This window comes from Gobio gobio (assembly GCF_949357685.1).
Source record: "Gobio gobio genome assembly, chromosome: 21".
Classification (NCBI taxonomy): domain Eukaryota; kingdom Metazoa; phylum Chordata; class Actinopteri; order Cypriniformes; family Gobionidae; genus Gobio; species Gobio gobio.
Window position 1 is genome coordinate 34,876,933 of NC_137117.1, and position 17,765 is coordinate 34,894,697.

The following is a 17,765-nucleotide window of genomic DNA, read 5'->3' on the forward strand; positions in this document are numbered from 1 at the left end:
CTTTATAAAGTTTAAAATACGGATATTTGTTAACACTTTAGAATAATGCTCATTAGTTAACATTCGTTAATGTATTAACTAACATGAACTAACCATGAGCAGTACATTTGTTACTGTATTTGTTCATCTTTGTTAACGTTAGTTAATATAAATACAGCTGTTCATGGTTTGTTCATGTTAGTTCACACTGCATTAACTAATGTTAATAAGATTTTAATAATGCATTAGTAAATGTTGAAATTAACATTAACAAAGATTAATAAACGCTTTATAAGTGCAGTTCATTATTAGTTCATGTTAACAAATGTAGTTAACTAATGTTAACTAATGACCATTATTCTAAAGTGTTACCGGATATTTTTCTTACAAAAACCCATCGATTCACTTCTGAAGGACTTTATTAAGAAATGCACCTATTTGTGAGGGTGAGTAAATCATGGGGTAATTTTCATTTGAAAGTGAACTTAATTCTTTAAGAGGAACATAAAAGAAGATATTTTGAAAGTTGGGAACCAAATAACATTGGAGAACACTGACTTTCATTGTATGCAAAACACTTCTCAAATATCTCATTTTGCAATCTGTTATTCAATAATTTAAAACTTTTTTATTTTATTTGTAGGCTATATATTGCTTGAAATGGGAGCTTGTGGCATGTGGCCACAAATAAATGTCAACGGTTTTGACATTTTGTTATGTAATATAGCCCAATTGTGGTTGGTTAAGAGATAGATAGATAGATAGATAGATAGATAGATAGATAGATAGATAGATAGATAGATAGATAGATAGATAGATAGATAGATAGATAGATAGATAGATAGATAGATAGATAGATAGATAGATAGATAGATAGATAGATAGATAGATAGACAGGAGAGCAGAGGAGGAGGACAGGTGAAGTCAGCTGTCAGTGAGGAGCTGCTTGTTTGCAGGCCTTTAGGGGGAGTGTTGAGACGCGTGGAGACTGACACTGGCACCGCGTCTGTGTGAAGGGGGAGAGGCTGGGAAACGACGGGAGCACAAGCGAGGCAGAGCTTCACCGACTGTGTCCCTCTGTCCCCTCGTCCTCGATGCCTGCAAAAAACACATCGCCCTACCGATAACAAGGACACCGAGCGACCGAACGACCGCGCGCGCTCGAGACGCCGCCGCTCCTGCGCCCGACACGGAGAGATGTCCACGGTGAGTCAGATCTTTTTCTAGGGTGATCAGTCATGTTTTATGTAGGGCAGCTTTCTAGCATGGTTTCAGATGGTCAAGCGTTATACAAGCGTTTGCCTTTTATAGAGGACATTTGGAAGAGTCAGATGCGTGCGTGTAGAAGGCTTTAATGCAGCACCAGCGACGAATAAGCAGCGGCCAAATGCAACACCCCTCTCTTCATTCACACCAGCGATATATTCAGGACTAAACGTCCCGGTGCGATTGCCTATGCTCGCACTGCTGATGTTGCCCTAAAGGTCGAACGGTCCCGCAGAAAATGTGAAATAACCCGCAAAACACCAGCTGCCGGTTTAAATAGATGTCATGCGTGAGGCTTAAGGCATGAGGCTTGATGTCCATTCTGGTGGTTGAGTTGTGCGTGTTTGCCTCTATAAAACAAGGCGATGATGACTGATGCGTTGGAATGTTTCGCACGCTATGATCCCTACATGTCCAGCGCAGATATGGACGCGTTCACGGCCTGTAGTGCGCTATAATTCAGCTCGTTTGGGTGAAGGACGGGGCTGGATAGACCACACTTGGCGGTCGGGTGTGACATGCTGTGCTGCAAGTATCCGCACACTGTTACTGTAACAGCCTCTACGCGGTCACTGCTGCGAATATGGTACACACACAGGCACACTGAACACACACTCCGTGTTATGTAACGAAACATCTCCAAACGGCCTATGGGAGAAATGCTGCATAGTTCTTCTGGCAACATGAGCCATCGATGAAGCGCTGAAATTATGCAGCATGCATATGTTATGGCGCTGGCGAACAGTCGCTGATGTTTGTATGTATATACACACGTCGATGCTCGCGTAAATATGGCTTTTTATTTTCTTTTTTAAAGGACAGCATCATTTGACTGATGGAGCTCTTTTCCTTAAGAATATGTAGATTAATAGCAATTAGTGTTAATTGTGACTGAGGCGACACTGCGATATCTACATTTGCATTATGTAACATCAGCGCGCGGCTGTTGAAATGTCGTGCAAATGTCCCGGAGGACTACAGCACGATACGAGCGGATGCAGGTTACAGACACAGCCACATTTGTGCAGTACTCCTCTTTAGTATGGCCTTTACCAACATAATGACTCAGAAAAGATTGGCTATGGGTGTTATACGTCCTGTAATGTGGCATTAGTGCGTTCTCGCATCAATGAGCGATGCGAGTTTCGGTTCGTGAACGAATTCTTGTTGGAGTTGGATCTTGTCGATGAATCGGTTCACAGAACTGAGCTGAATGATTCTTTCGTAAATCGGACTGAAGCATTAAAAAGCGGTCTCGAATGTACTTAAAGGCACACTATGTAAGATTTTTGGATTAAAATATCCATCCAATTTTCTTGTGTACTTACTTAGATGTTTCCAAGAAATCCAGAGAAATAAGCCTTTTTTTACCTGGACACGGACCGGGTCCGTGAGTCGCCTATAAATTACATTATACCCTCGTTACCCTCGATTTCCGGTTTTATTTTGTAGAAACCATGGAAATGCCAAAGACGCTTTAATATATTATGCTTATAGACAGAAAACGAATCATTGTTATAGCTCAACACAGTTAGTCTTATTGTTTGAATCTCATCTTCTTGATTTACCGGAAGAATTGGAAGCGCCGTCTGTGCCATAATAAAAGTTCCGCTGCTCTCGAGCCGTGTGTCTCGCTAGTCTCGCATTAGCAATCGCTCCAGCGGCCACGTTGCGCTCCTACAGTGACAGCACTCGACCCTGCTCTGCTTCATACTAGTATGAATATGTTAGCCTTACTGTTATAGCTAGTGTGCTCCAAGTGTGCTTTTTTTGTTTACACCAAAAATAGATATAAGCATTCAAAACTTACAGTCTCTCACTTCTGCCAATATGGGTCAATGATTTTTGACTCTGCACTTTAGCTTCTCATCAGATTTTCTATCCAATCAAATGCTCTCTAGAATCTAAAGCGTCCCGCCCCCTACACTTTAAATAGAGGCCGAGGCTGCGGCTGAAATCGGTCACTTGTTCACACATTTACTATTTTCTACATGTGAATGGCTCATCGTGCACTACATAGGGGATAGGGAATGATTCAGACAATGTAAATATGCTTTCCAATGGTGGCGAATGAAGTCTGGTTTCACGTTAGTGTCACGCAAACTGCCGCAGTGAGCACACAGTCTGCTCCGGTCCAGAGACACGATAGCACAGAGCAGACCACAAAACGAATCTGACTCATTTGAATTCTGCACAGAATGCTGTATTTTAAAGTGATATGGAGGAGATTAGGAGGAAACTGCAGCTTTACTGAGCTCAATGGCACTGGCCGAACCATGACATAAACAAATCGCTATTGGCTATTTTAAAAAAGTGGAGGGGCTGTTCAATTAGTCCCGCCCTGTCTTCCTGGTTCAATGAAAATTACGTCAACACATTGAACAATGCTGCGTGTTTCAAGGCGCTTCAGTGGGCCTTTAAGACTTGGTTGACAGTTTATCGCTAAACATATTATAACAGCTGAATATATTAGGAATTATTATTACTATGTTTAATGTTAATGTAAATTTTCATGTGACTTTGATCAGCTGCCTGAATCATAGCTGAAACAAACTCAACTAGGACACATGACATTATAATAAACACACACTTATTAATGAAACGTAAAATAAAAACATGTGCATTATGTCTTTACTGAAACGTTTTAGAGTAGACTATATAATGGGGAATGATGACAGAAACCACGTCATTACGTAAAGAACCACTGAATCCTTTTTTTGAGCCGGTTTGAGATGAACGGATCGGAAGAACCGATTCACTGAGTCAGACTTCCCATCAAAATGCCCTGTACAAACGCATATGTGCCAGTAAAGGGCTGAAGACAGACAGTAACAAGTTCCTGTTTGTCCATCAATACCTGTCAATATCACCATCTGCTCCAGATCCAGATATGTGAGACAAAATATGACAAAAGAATATTGTTAAAGCATATGTTGCTGGTTTAGGCCTGCCAGGACTGAGTGATTGAAAGCCGGAGGATCCGTTTAAGTTGATCACGTCTTACCTCTGATTATCTGTCGTTTTCTGATTAGGCAGGATATACCGGGACTGTTGCTTTTGGATTAAAGAAACAATTATCATTGATAAGGAGTGCCATGTCCTGCTACAGTATATGATTGTCTTCTAAATATAATACACTGTAATATAGAAATGTAAGATAGGATAGTTTGGCGATGAGAATTAATGCAAAGTTATAAATTAATGATGAGCAGTCGGTTATACAGCGTTGCCCTGGGCAACTGTCATTATTCAGAAATGTTTGACTGGATGCCACAACTGGCCAATGCAAATCATGTATCCTAGAGAACAGTGTAATATCTACTTCATAAACAGTGATGCTTTTCATATGCAGTGTTGGAGTCACCAAAGCTTTATTTGCATGATTGTCAAAATGTATAAAACACTGTATAAAATACATACAATAGACAATACTAAACACTAAAGATTATCAAAATAAAGGGCAAAATACAACAAATGGACTCTAGAAACCTGTGTTATAAAATTGTACAGTGCTGCATATTAAGTGTAAATGGCGATTTAGTATTAAAGCAGCACTAGGTAGGTTTTGCTCTCGGGGTCCCCCTACAGTTGGGAAACAGTATTGTCCTCTACTATTGTCGTAAACTCTTGTCATCTTACATCAGGGGATGCATCGCACGTGCATTTGTTGACATGACAACCATGATAGCCCTGAACACTGCCGGAGTTCACATGCAGGTGTTCTGCATGTTCATAGATGGTTCTGATTGCGTCGCGTGTGAAATGTCTTCATTCCCAGGTACAGTGGCATATGTTTCAGCATGTCATATGAATATCATTTAATGGGTTTTATTTTTTTCAAACGCCAAATGATCGCGATGCTCACGTTTACAAGCCAGCGTCATTATAGTAGCCTAGTCTATTGATTCCCGTTTTACAGAATCTATATGATACTTCAATTCAATGTTTGAGTGGTAGGTAATAACCATATATCGTCAATATTATAATATCAAGCTACCATTGATGAATCTGCAAATTTGAAAAATCGATTTGCATTATAGCTTGAGGCAAGACAAATAAACAAATATCACAGACATGTTAGGTATCCTAAAATATGATTTTGTACGTCTTATGTATTTACTTGCAAGAATGTAGCCCCTCCTCCTCCAGCTCAGGCCCACGAGCAAACGCCGGCCCAATGTTGATCCTCGTCCTGCCTTTAATCCGATCACTTTCTCGTTTCCTCTTTTTGCTTTCCTCCGACAAAACCTTTGCTTTCTTATTTTTCTGTGCTGCTTCGGCCATGACTATAACATCCGGCAAACAAACGATAGTTGGGCTCGGGCCCGCACGTCCGAATTTAAGGAAGTGGGGGTGGTGGTGGAAGTGACGTGTATGCCGTAAAGCGGTCGAATTTTGTAGTTTTTTTTGTTCTCGGGTTACTACGCGAAACCCGAAGTTTAAAAGTATGATTAAAAACGATACAGACCCCGTTAGGCTATGGCAGACGTGTCATTCAACCTATTGTAAGTCGATGCATCATCACAAGAGTCTTGAAAATATATTATGAAGGTTGAAAAGTTACCTAGTGCTGCTTTAAATGGGGCATGACTTGAGAAATCAAATTTGTCTTTATCTTTTTTTGACATATAAGAGGTCTTTGTACCATTAAAACATCCTGAAATTTTCAGAGCTTAAAACGTCCACCTCATTATAAACAAAGCATTTATTTAAATCAAGCTCCAAAGATGGCTCTGTAATACAGTTCTTTGTTTCAGGGAAGAAGGAGGCGGGAACCGGCGAACGTTCAACAAACTTTAATCAAATAAACGGAAAGTAAAAGCACACACATAACAGAACATAAACAAAACACAACGTAAACTCCAGGCCCGGTCCTCTCTCGTCCTCCACTGTCGTCGCTCCTCCTTTTATGCATCCGAGCTCCTCCGTGAGACACGAGGCCGGTGCGGTGCGCAGCTGGCGCTCATTATCACTCACGAACGGCCTCGCCCCGTTCTCATGGTCCCTCTGCCTCGCTGCTTGCCACAGGCTCATTTTGATATTGTGGGATCTGTGACATCACACTGGCAAGTATATTAGCATATGACTATATGCCCCGCCCATTTCCATTCAGTCGCTTAACGGCTGACATTTGCCAACACTGAATGTGAGCGTTGCTTCAAAAGCAAATAGAGCCCATTATAATAACTGACGCTGTCTGCACTGGATACAGTATACAGATGTGCGTTCAGATTCTGACGTACTCCACACACTTGAGTAATCGGACAAACAGACTATTAAAAAAAAAAACTTTGTTTTGACGCGTCCAGTTTAAACAGCTGGTTTGCGTCTGACTTTAGAAGGATCCCAGCGTGGATCACGTCGGATTATGTCTGTTCTGAGACTAGCCTAGTTTTTTTTAAACAAGGCACAGTGTAATTGAGAGTTTGCAAAGGAACGTTTGTTGACAGATGACTGTATTGGATCTGAATGCAGCTACATCACAAACCTTAAAGGGATAGTTCACCCAAAAATGATCTCACAATTCACTCATCCTAGGTGTATATGACATTCTTCTTTCAGACGGATACAATCTGAGTTGTATTAAAAAAAATGTCATGGCTAATCCAAGCTTTATAATGGCAGCCCAAAATTTTAAGACCAAAGAAGTGCATCCATCCATTATAAAAGTGCTCCACACGGCTATGGGGGATTAATAAAGGCCTTCTGAAGTGAATCAATGGGTTTGTGTTAGAAAAATATCCATATTTAACACGTTATAAAGTCAAATATCTAGCTTCTGGCAGACTGCCTTCTGTATTCAACTTACGCAGAAAATGTAACGCCTCTTGCGGTTAAAAAAAACGCGCCAGTTACGCTTTTTTGTTGAAAAACATACGGAAGGAGGGTGAGTTAATCAAGGGGTAACTTTTGGGTGAACTATCCCTTTAAGTGAAAAATTTCATAATGCTTTGTCTGTAAATGACAGTTTTATATGGATAATGTTTTCAAAACACTTACTCACATGCAATAGCGAGTGGGCGTTGATAATGTTTCCTATGCAATGACGTTAACATAACAGTGTGCGTTTACTGACAAGCCTTAAAGGGGCCGCCCCTTAAAAAACAGAATGAGGGTCAGAATGAAGGTTGAAAATAATAATTTTTCCACATAGCTGTTTTATGTGAAACTTTATTAACATTATAATGGTAAAATAGAGACATGACATTTGAAAAGAGTATATTTAGATGGAATTACTATGTACTATTTATTATAAATGCATTTATCTCACTTGTACTCACAACCTCTTCAACTTCAATTGCTTCAGAGCTTTAGTTATTTGATCTGGTCATCTTACTCTTCTCTGCTCTCTCATTCATCTTCCAGTCTTGTGACCCGCAGCCATGCTAGAATAACATTTAAAGCTCAGAATATATTAAAATGGCAAGGATTAAAAGTGAAACTTACATCTAATGTTACAGTTTCTGAGCCTTCTTAACTGGTTTACTTAGGCAAATGCTTATTAATCATTGCTGATAAGGAAGTGAAGTGTATATAGATTTAAGAGCTGCCAGTCATTGATTAGAAATACAGTGACAGTTTAGGGAAATGAACCTGGTGCTTTCCATTGTTTTGCGATTGTTTTATTGTTTAGTTAAGGCGCAGTGTAATTTCAACCTGTTAAATAGTGTACCTGTCAGAGGAAGGGAATTTCAGACTATGTAAAGCATGGGTTGTGATAATAACCATTTATTACTAATTAAACATTTGCATCCTTAAGTAGGAAAATGCATTTGGATGTCTTATAGAAAATGCTGAGTTTTAAATATTCAACAGTGAAACTGTCCAGATTCTGTTGATGTATTTTATTGATCTCACATTGTTTCTATTGATGGTTTGTCGTCAACAGATCCAGATGTTATGACGATACAGTTGAACAAAGTATCAGTAAAAGATCTCCAGATCCATCAGGCCAGTCTACAGTAACTAAACGCTACTGGACTCCCTGATAGCCATCACTCACTTGTCTGAACTCCACATTTTTGCTTTCACTCATCCACTGCTCTCAATGAGTGTCTCAGACAGCAAGATCAGGGCTGGGTCGCATACCAGAACCCACACAGGTAAAGAGATCCACAAAACCTCAATAAAAACATACAAAATCTTATCAAATGAGCATGCTTTTAATATCTCAATTAAAATTTATTTGGATTTTTTTTTTTGGAGAGCATAAATTATTTCCTAACATAATAATAATAATAAAAAAAAATCATCATTACAATATTGAAATTCAAAAAAAGGACACCTTATTTGGTAGTTTGACGTAATATTTTATTGCAACCCTTTACAATATGGTCTCATTAATGAATGCATTAACTAACATGTACAAACAATGTGTAAATATATATTTTACAGCATATATTAACCTGTTAATGTTACTTCACAATGCATTAACTGTTAACAGATACGTCCTTTGATCTTAAATATGTATTTGCAAATGATGAGATTAACATTATCTAAGATTAGTAAATGCTGTAAAAGTATTGTACATTGTTAGTTCATGTTACCTAATGTATTTAGCTAATGACCAAACCTTATTGTAAAGTTTTTCCTGTGTTATATTCCTAAAAAAAGCATGTTATTTATGTTAAACTGTCATATGGTACGACTCTCCAAAAAGATAATTAAGAATGATTTTTTGTTGTTGTTGAGAATAATGATTACGATTAAGTATAAAGTACAGAAAGTATGTTATTACTTTCTGCTACGCACACTTGACATTTCTTGTAAATTGGTAAAAATGTTTTTCAAAACCATATTAAACGAACATGAGTACATTTCTTAAGACGTGGCTCATGTCTTTTAAATTAGATTTTTAAACGTCTGACCCACATAAGCATTGTACAATGCCATCATAGTCTGTCTCTGACTTTGGTTTTCCTCATGTCTCCCCGCAGAATGTCCTGGATCAACGGCTTCCTAGTGGCCGGAGTGGATGATCGTAAGACCGTGTGGGGCGAGCGCAATGGCAAGAAGTCGAAGCGCAAGGTTGGCTCCTCTCTCTGCAACCCACGCTACATGAGCTGCCTGCGGGACGTGGAAGCCATGGAGCCTCCTCCCCAGCCGCCCCACTCTCAGGCCACCCGGTCTGGAGGAGGAGGAGGTACGGGCGGAGGCAACTTCGGCATGCGCTGCGGATGGCAGGAAGACCACTACGGGAAAGCGGGGGGTGGGGGGGAGGGGATGGGGCTTAAATCTGTGGACCTGGGTTTCGAGGACGGCGAGGTCAAGGGGCGGAAAGGCGACTGCTCAGGTTGCGACGGCTCCAGCGATGACACGGCCAGTGGGACGGGGTCAGTGACGGCGGCGGACTGCTGGCAGCGGGTGGTTCGCGTGTTCCAATCCAAGAAGTTCCAGTCGCGCAAACTGGAGCGTCTCTACCAGCGCTACTTCTTTAGGCTCAATCAGAGCTCGCTCACCATGCTGATGGGCGTCCTGGTGATCGTCTGTGGGGTCATGCTCACCTTCCACTGCATCCACGGACCGCCCGACGTGGTCTACGCCTCCGTGCTCTCCGTGGCGATGGCCCTCTTCTTGGCGCTGATGGTGGTGTGCAACCGAAACGGGTTCCACCAGGACTACATGTGGATGGTCAGCTACCTTGTGATTGGAGTGCTAATTGTGGTGCAGGTGTTCGGGGTGCTGATGGTCGCCCCCCGCAGCGCCTCGGAGGGGATCTGGTGGTCCGTCTTCTTCATCTACATCATCTACACGCTGCTGCCCGTGCGGATGAGGGCGGCAGTGCTCAGCGGAGGAGTGCTATCCTCCATACACCTCCTCACCACGTGGAGGATCAATCAGGAGGATGAGTTCCTCTGGAAACAGGTGGGTCCTGCGCTGTAGTCCTCCATTTTAATTCCAACTTTGATTTTTATCGAATTACTTCATTATATTTGAGTATTTATTTATATTATGGTTTGGAATTGATAATGGTTCCATTTAAAAAGAGCACCCCATATTTAATTGAATCCCATATGCGTTGGTCGTTGCATCTTGCCCTGTTTTTCTTATTTCCATCCTGAACGTCACAAATGTGCCTTTTCAAGTTAAAAATAGTTTAAAGATGTGAGACCTGCTGCATTCTGCCCCCTTTTTTTTAACTTTCAAGAACAAGTTTTATGAAAAAGCCCCATAATAAATGTTAATTGTTTAGGGCTTCCAGTTAAGGGTTCAATGACATAATCTTTTTAGTAAAGTATTTAAAAATGCATGAAAATGCCATTCAGAGATGCATAGAATATTTTTACATTTCTGAATTAAATATCATGATGAAGCCTCATTAAAAGAGAGAGAACCCCTGCAGACGCTCGTGACTGTGCGTCAAGTTCAATAAGTCTCAAATCAGATAGTTGGATCTTTATATGACAAGGCTCAGGTTTCGAAATGTAATGCAGTGCAACACCTCAAAAACCTAATGATATTTAGGAATTATTATTTTTTGATAGTTGTAAAAAATTTATTTGGAGCTAGAATAATATTTAAAAGAAATGTATTTAATATATAGTAGTATATTTAAAGCTGCTGTCCAGAACTTTTTTTGTGTTCAAGATATACAAAAAAATATATAATGAGAATGTACAACATGAATCCATTTTCCAAACTGTGTTTTTGTCTTACCCTGAATCATTATGGTACACTTATAATAAGTGTTTATATTGGGACTATTTCAGACCGGTCTGGTAGGAAGCACTGCGGAGGAATACAGTCCCTGTGTGATTCGCCATAGACATAAACAGAGAGAAGTAGCTCTGGCTGCAATGTTCTTCAGCAAGACACATGCTGTTCTGTTTATAAACAGCTAGAGCGCAAAAAGTTACGAACTGCAGCTTTAAAAACACTTTTTGAAAATATTTTCTAAAAACCGATAAAAAACAAAAAGAAAAATGTGTTTTCCCATTTCTTTATCATAGACTGATTAGTTGACTACTAGTTCAGGCAACTAGTAGCTTTTGAAAATATGTAGTTATGCAATATGTAGGGATATGCAATCCTTAATTGGAACCAGAACCATTACATTTAGTCAACAACTAACACACATTAAATAATTCCCACCCCTAATGATGACTGGACTAATCCCCAGAGGAAAATAGTTTGTTGTTTACTTGAGAGATTTTGATTAATCAAATATACATATTTCATTATAAACAATCTACATTTAGACATAAGTTTACTCAGCACTTCCATTTTTTTTTATGTCTGACTACTTCCAACTGTGCATACTTATACTTCTGTTCTTATATCTGTATTTACTGCCCTTGTCCTGGAAGTGTCTAACATTAAAGACATGCTATATTGTACAGTGTCAATTATGCAAACACTCTGAATTGAATTCCACCATGGTAATCAGTCACCTGATCATATGTGCACTTCCACCCACAGCGCTGACATCCGTGAGTTTGTTTGAATTACTGTTAGTGTCTTTACTGCATTAGCACGATTGCAGGCACATCTAGTATGAACATTTCTCTTCCTTTAGAGTTGGTGGCACTGTGTCCCAGAATCTGTTTGTCACAGTTACCATTTGGCTTTTCATGCTTGCGTTTTAAATGCAATCTACAACAGAAAATAAAAGTTGCAGACAGTGCCATTTTGAATACCTATTGTTTTTTGCCTACTAATAAATAATGATTTCTTGTCAGTGTGTTGTGTTAATTATGTTAATAGGTAACCTGTTGGTGAGGTAGCCATTATTTTAGAGAATCGATTCTGCCAACTTAGTTGACAATCTATGATTGATGTACATACAGACCAGGGATGTTTCCCAAAACAAGTAGACCATTTGATGCTTTTGGGAAATGTAGCCCAGGATGGCTGATGACCCATATAATGTGGATGATAGCACATGAGATGTGTGCAGAAATGAACACTTTTTTCCTATAATATGTACTCAATATGTACTAAAATGTTTGCACAGAAATGTCAAAAACACAAAAATGTTTGGAAATTACAGTTTATTTGAATTTGGTAAAAACACAAAAATTATTATCTTGGCCATTATATTAGCCTGTCATTAGGCTAAACCATTAGAAAAAGAATGCATTCACAAATACCCCCCCCCCCCCCCCCCCCCAAAAAAAGGAATCATTTTTGTGGAAAATGTCACTACTAAAGCATCACTACTAAAATGTTAGAATTTTACCCCTTGAAATATTAATTTAGGGTCTCCTACTAATTTAAAGGGATAGTTCACCCAAAAATGAAAATTAGCCCATAATTTACTCACCCTCAAGTCATCCTAGGTGTATATGACATTCTTCTTTCAGACAAATAAAATCGGAGTTATATTACAAAAGTCCAGGCAAATCCAAGCATTAGAATTGCAGTAATAGTTGCTCTGTTTTTGAAATCCATAAAAAGTGCATCTGTCCGTCAAATAACTGCTCCACGCGGCTCTGGGGTGTTAATAAAGGCCTTCTGAAGCGAATTGATGCGTTTGTGTAAGAAAAATATCCATATTTAAAACTTTATAAAGTAAACTTTCAGCCGACCGCCTTCCCTGTTCAATATATGGAAAAATTGTTGAAAGTTCCCCTGCCGATCGAAAGACTAACGCGACCAGGTCCGCTCGTCATGACGTCACGTACGCATCTTGAGTTTCACTTTCAACGTTCAACACTTTTCCACAGAAAGCGGTCAGTCGAAAGTTTACTTTATAAAGTTTTAAATATGTATATTTTTCTTACACAAACGCATCAATTCGCTTCAGAAGGCCTTTATTAACACCCCAGAGGCGCGTGGAGCAGTTATTTGACGGACAGATACACTTTTTATGGACTTCAAAAACAGAGCCACTTTTACTGCAATTCTAATGCTTGGATTTGCCTGGACTTTTGTAATATAACTCCGATTTTATTCGTCTGAAAGAAGAATGTCATATACACCTATGATGACTTGAGGGTGAGTAAATTATGGGCTAATTTTCATTTTTGGGTGAACTATCCCTTTAACCAGTCAACTAAATATTACTGCTAATTACTAATTGCTGCTTATTAATTGTTAAATGAAAAAATGGCCATGCAGAATAAGGCATTAATATGTGCTTAACAAGTAATATTAAACAGCCTATATTCTAGTAATGTGCATGCTAATAAGCAATAAGTTAAAGGCACAATATGTAATTTTCGCCGCTAGAGGTCGCTTATTCAAAACAAAGACGTAGCTTGATGGAGCTTTGATTTCGCGGGATCATGGGAGATGTTGTCTTCACCTCAGGCAAAAATCAAATTCATGGATGAGCTAATGCATTAAAGATTTATTAACATTACTGTAGTATGAAGCTGGGTGGGGCTGAAAGCTGTTGGAACGGAGGCCGCTGGAGTGATTGCTAATATTATGCCACAGGTGACCGCTTCCGCTTCTTCCGCTCAGGTGTATGTGAGGTAACTCAGCTCTGTTTTATCATATTAGATACATTTGAGTGTGTTTAAAGTTATGCTATAATGCTACTCTGTGTGTTCACTCGACGGCTACTATGAGACACTTGTTCACACTGCAGTGAGCTAGCTGATATTAGACATGATAAAACATGTTACTCGCAGTAAATCACGAAAACCAGATTTTAACAATAAGACAAACTGTGTTGAGCTGCATAACAATGATTAGTTTTCTGTTGATGAATGTCTCCAAACAGTTGCTCACCTGTCTAATAAAACACATCATATATTAAACTGTCTTTGGTGTTTCCATGGCTTCTACAAAATAAAACCGTAAATCGAGGGTAACAAGGGTAGCGGGTATGATGTCATTGATAGGTGACGCACAGTTAAAATGGCTTATTTCTCTGGATTTAAACATTCTTGGAAACTTTTGGGGTAATGTAAGTACACAATTTCACAAAATATATAACATTGTAATAGTTGTTTTTGGATAAATTAGTCCAAAAATCCTAAAATTGTGCCTTTAATAGTGAGAATTGGACCCTAAACTAAAGTGCTACCTTTTTTGGGCTCTTTGCTTGTGATTCATGTAGCATTTTTTTGAATGGCTGGCATCTGTTTGAAGAAAGAGAGAGAGCGAGAGAGAGAGAGAGAGAGAGAGAGAGAGAGAGGGCGTGTCGTTGAAATAAGCAAAAATGATGGACATGAGCAAACTGGCTTACCACAAAACGTATACATTTGATTTGAGTAGGCATTCGGTGCTTATGTGTGTGATGTATTTGTTAATATTAGCATGTTAGCATCATCTGTGATGGTAGCATGTTTGAAAGCGCTGTGCCAGGCTTTGGCTGTGCTATCTGTGGCCGCAAGTGTGTTGTTGTGAGTCAAGCCAAGGACCTCAGGGGAAGGATGAAGGTCAGGCAGTGTGGTTGAATGAGCCGCCCCGGCAGAGCTGATCCTTTTCTCTCCTCGTGCTCCTCCCATGAAAATATCAGCATCATGTTAAGCGCTGTCACCCAGGCCTCTGTGCTCCTACACAAGGGACGCTTTGTACTTTTCTTCAGGGTGTGTGTGTGTGTGTGTGTGTGTGTGTGAGGAGTTCTTGGGGACAGGAGGAGGTCGTGGGTGTGCATAAAAGGAGGGAGGGCGAGGTCTTGACCTTACGGTCAACGTACAACCACAGCGCACTGTGAAACTGTTTACTTCTACTGTACAATGTAGTAGGAGAGAATGGGAACAGGAGGTCATTTCATTATAAACAATCAGGAAGACAAAGCAGAATGCTTGGCCATTAATGCAGGAAGGAACGCTTGCTTAGAACACATTTCCATCCTTTAATTAAAGGACTGTTTTGCCGGTTAGCAGATCTCTGTGAGGATTCCTTTGCATATGGACGACTGTATATCTAGCTGGATTATTTGCATTAGTCCTAATGTTTGCAGTACACCTGTGCCTTTCATTTTAAACCTTAACATTTAAATTAAGTCAACACATATTAAAATGACTCTCCTTCTTTTTTTAGAGATAAACTATGTATATCTGACCACGTTGGCTTTAGGATATTAGTATTGAGACATTAAACAGAGACCTCAGTTATTAAACTGCGGTTGTTAAGACTAATGTTGGAAGACTATTATTGGTTCAGCTCAATTGATTTATACAGAAAATAGATAGAAAATAGAATAAACTCGTCCCTGCATTTCTAAAAACAAGCAAAATGTGTTGACAGTCAAGAAATTACAATAGAAGTCTATGGGGTGATAATAATGGAGTGAGTCATTTCTGTGCACAAGCTCTTTTGTTGGTTTTTCAGAGTCTAAATTATTTTCTGTGCTAGTCGATACATCTTAAATTTGATTTGACCCACTATATTCCTTCAGGGTTTTTTAATATGCGTTGGCCTTATCGCTGTTGGTTATGTTTTTTTTTTTTAAGCCATCAAGATTTTGATTAGTTGTCTGTGTAATGTTTAGACTCTTGCCACTGGAACCATAAAACTTTTTCTTAATTTTTTTTGAAAGTACAAGAAAACATATGAAAGTACAAGATGAACTTTGGCAGGGAGATTAGATGAGGAGTATCTGTCTTATCATTGTTAAAGACATCGTTCACCCAATGCAAATTCTGTAACACACAATGCACAACTACTTTATGTTTTGGCAAATCCATGACAATTTTGTGTGCGAGTTCTGTCATGTGTACATTATGATGCTCATGCCTGAGAATTATGATTAGCGGTGCATGTAAATTCTTAGTTTTTTTTTTCATTGCAAATCGTTTCCTACAAACATTTTCCTGCAAACTGCATCACACAAATTCATACAACTCATACAACTGTGAAATACCTGCTTTTTCTTGTAAGATTGTGTTGGATATTTAGCTGATTTATTTATTTATATCTGGATGTTATGATGAATAAAGAGGTTCTTGTTAACCCTGTTAAACCTGACATAAAATAATAGTATATATATATATATATATATATATATATATATATATATATATATATATATATATATATATATATATATATATATATATATATATATATATATATATATATATATATATATATATATATATATATTTAGTTTATGGAACCTTTAGACACACACAAAAAAGAAAAGAAATGGGTTTTATGTTATGTATCATATTTGATACATCAGGCGTTTATGGCTCATATAGAATAATTTAGAGAGGACTAAAAAAAAAAAAACTGAGAAAAATATGCAATTTGGTGCAGTTGTAGTTATTTATATGGCCAAAAAGTACGTTTTTTTAAATCAATATAGCAAAATACTTTCAATAAATGCATCAGTTGTCACTCTATTTCTCCCAATAATATGTCTTATTAATATGATATTTAAAAGATTCATGCAATGCAATACAAAGATGATTGAAAGATTCAATTAAACATTCCTCAAAAGCCTGATGGATCATATTTAATACTCATATTTGAACATGATCAATTAAACCCGAGTTGCTTCAGTCCAGTATGTGTTCATCCTGAAAAAATAACAATATAAAAGTTATTCTTACATTTACTTTATAAAAAAAAACAGTAAATATTTACTAGCAAAAAGACACGTGAACTACGACCTGAAGAGGGACGTTTTACAATTATACTAAAAGGCCTTTTACTTTATAAAAAAGTACAAACTATTAATCAGACTACTGAAGGTAAGTCGATTGTGTACAACAGGGTTTTTTAGTAGCAAAGTTCTGATCATGTTGATCATTTAGAGCCCTTACAAACTCATAAATTAAATGTGATACAGTAGGCTTTATAGGTTTAATAAAAAAAAATGTGTTTTTGACTTAAAATCTTTCCAACTATAAAGCGAAAATCCATAAAAGGACTTGTGTAGGATAAATCCTGATGCTAATTATAAAAGAAAATGATCCACTTAGATTTAAAAACCTGTATATGGTTTTACCTTCTTTTTTGCTACAAGGAAGTATTCAAATAGACAATGATAAATTCCCAATAAACATCTGTCACATACATCTGAAACTACCTTGTTTTTTTTTCATAAATCTTTTCAACGTGACCTTTGTTGTCAGTCAAGTTTTTAGGAAGAGCAAGCGCTGATGACACGCGCACTTATCTCTAATAGGCTGAAGCGGATCTGAGTGTAGATTTCTCAGAAAGCTGCAGTGTTATACTGGCCAATTTATCCTGCAGTGTGGACACTGCATCCAGGCATTTCCTCTTTCCTCTGTGACTCATTAAACCAGCACACCATCCCTGCTGGTTCTGCTGCTGAAGCATCTGTGTGTTTCTGCCTTCAATAATCTATGTGATCTGAGACTTAGCGTTTGTTTGCAGCCGCCCCAGCGGTTAAAACTGACCACAAAAATTACAACTGGGTGTTGTTAATACCACACCATAGATAGGTCCTATTTATAGAACAATTCATACAGTCGTAAATCTATTTTTAAGCTGTGCACGTGCGTGCGCTCTCTCTTTCTCTCTCCTACAGATTAATTGTAGTACATTGATGTGGAAAGGGTGTTTGGACTCTGGGTTGATGACTCACAAATCTAGTTTCAAGTCTTATTTTAGTGTGTATGCTTCCCCACAATCAGGCCTTGTTTTCTCCT

General features: G+C 38.5%; 1 protein-coding gene across 1 annotated transcript in view; it reads left to right on the forward strand.

Moving 5' to 3' along the window:
* The first annotated feature begins 933 nt into the window (after positions 1-933).
* The window catches only part of adcy6a (adenylate cyclase 6a), a 73,841-nt gene continuing 57,009 nt past the window's right edge, over positions 934-17,765 (forward strand). The window contains exons 1-3 of the mRNA XM_079801874.1: positions 934-1,185; positions 8,135-8,348; positions 9,183-10,110. Of these exons, the coding sequence (XP_079658000.1) occupies positions 9,184-10,110 (927 nt within the window). The 5' untranslated portion in view covers positions 934-1,185; positions 8,135-8,348; position 9,183. The remainder of the gene's footprint in view (positions 1,186-8,134; positions 8,349-9,182; positions 10,111-17,765) is intronic.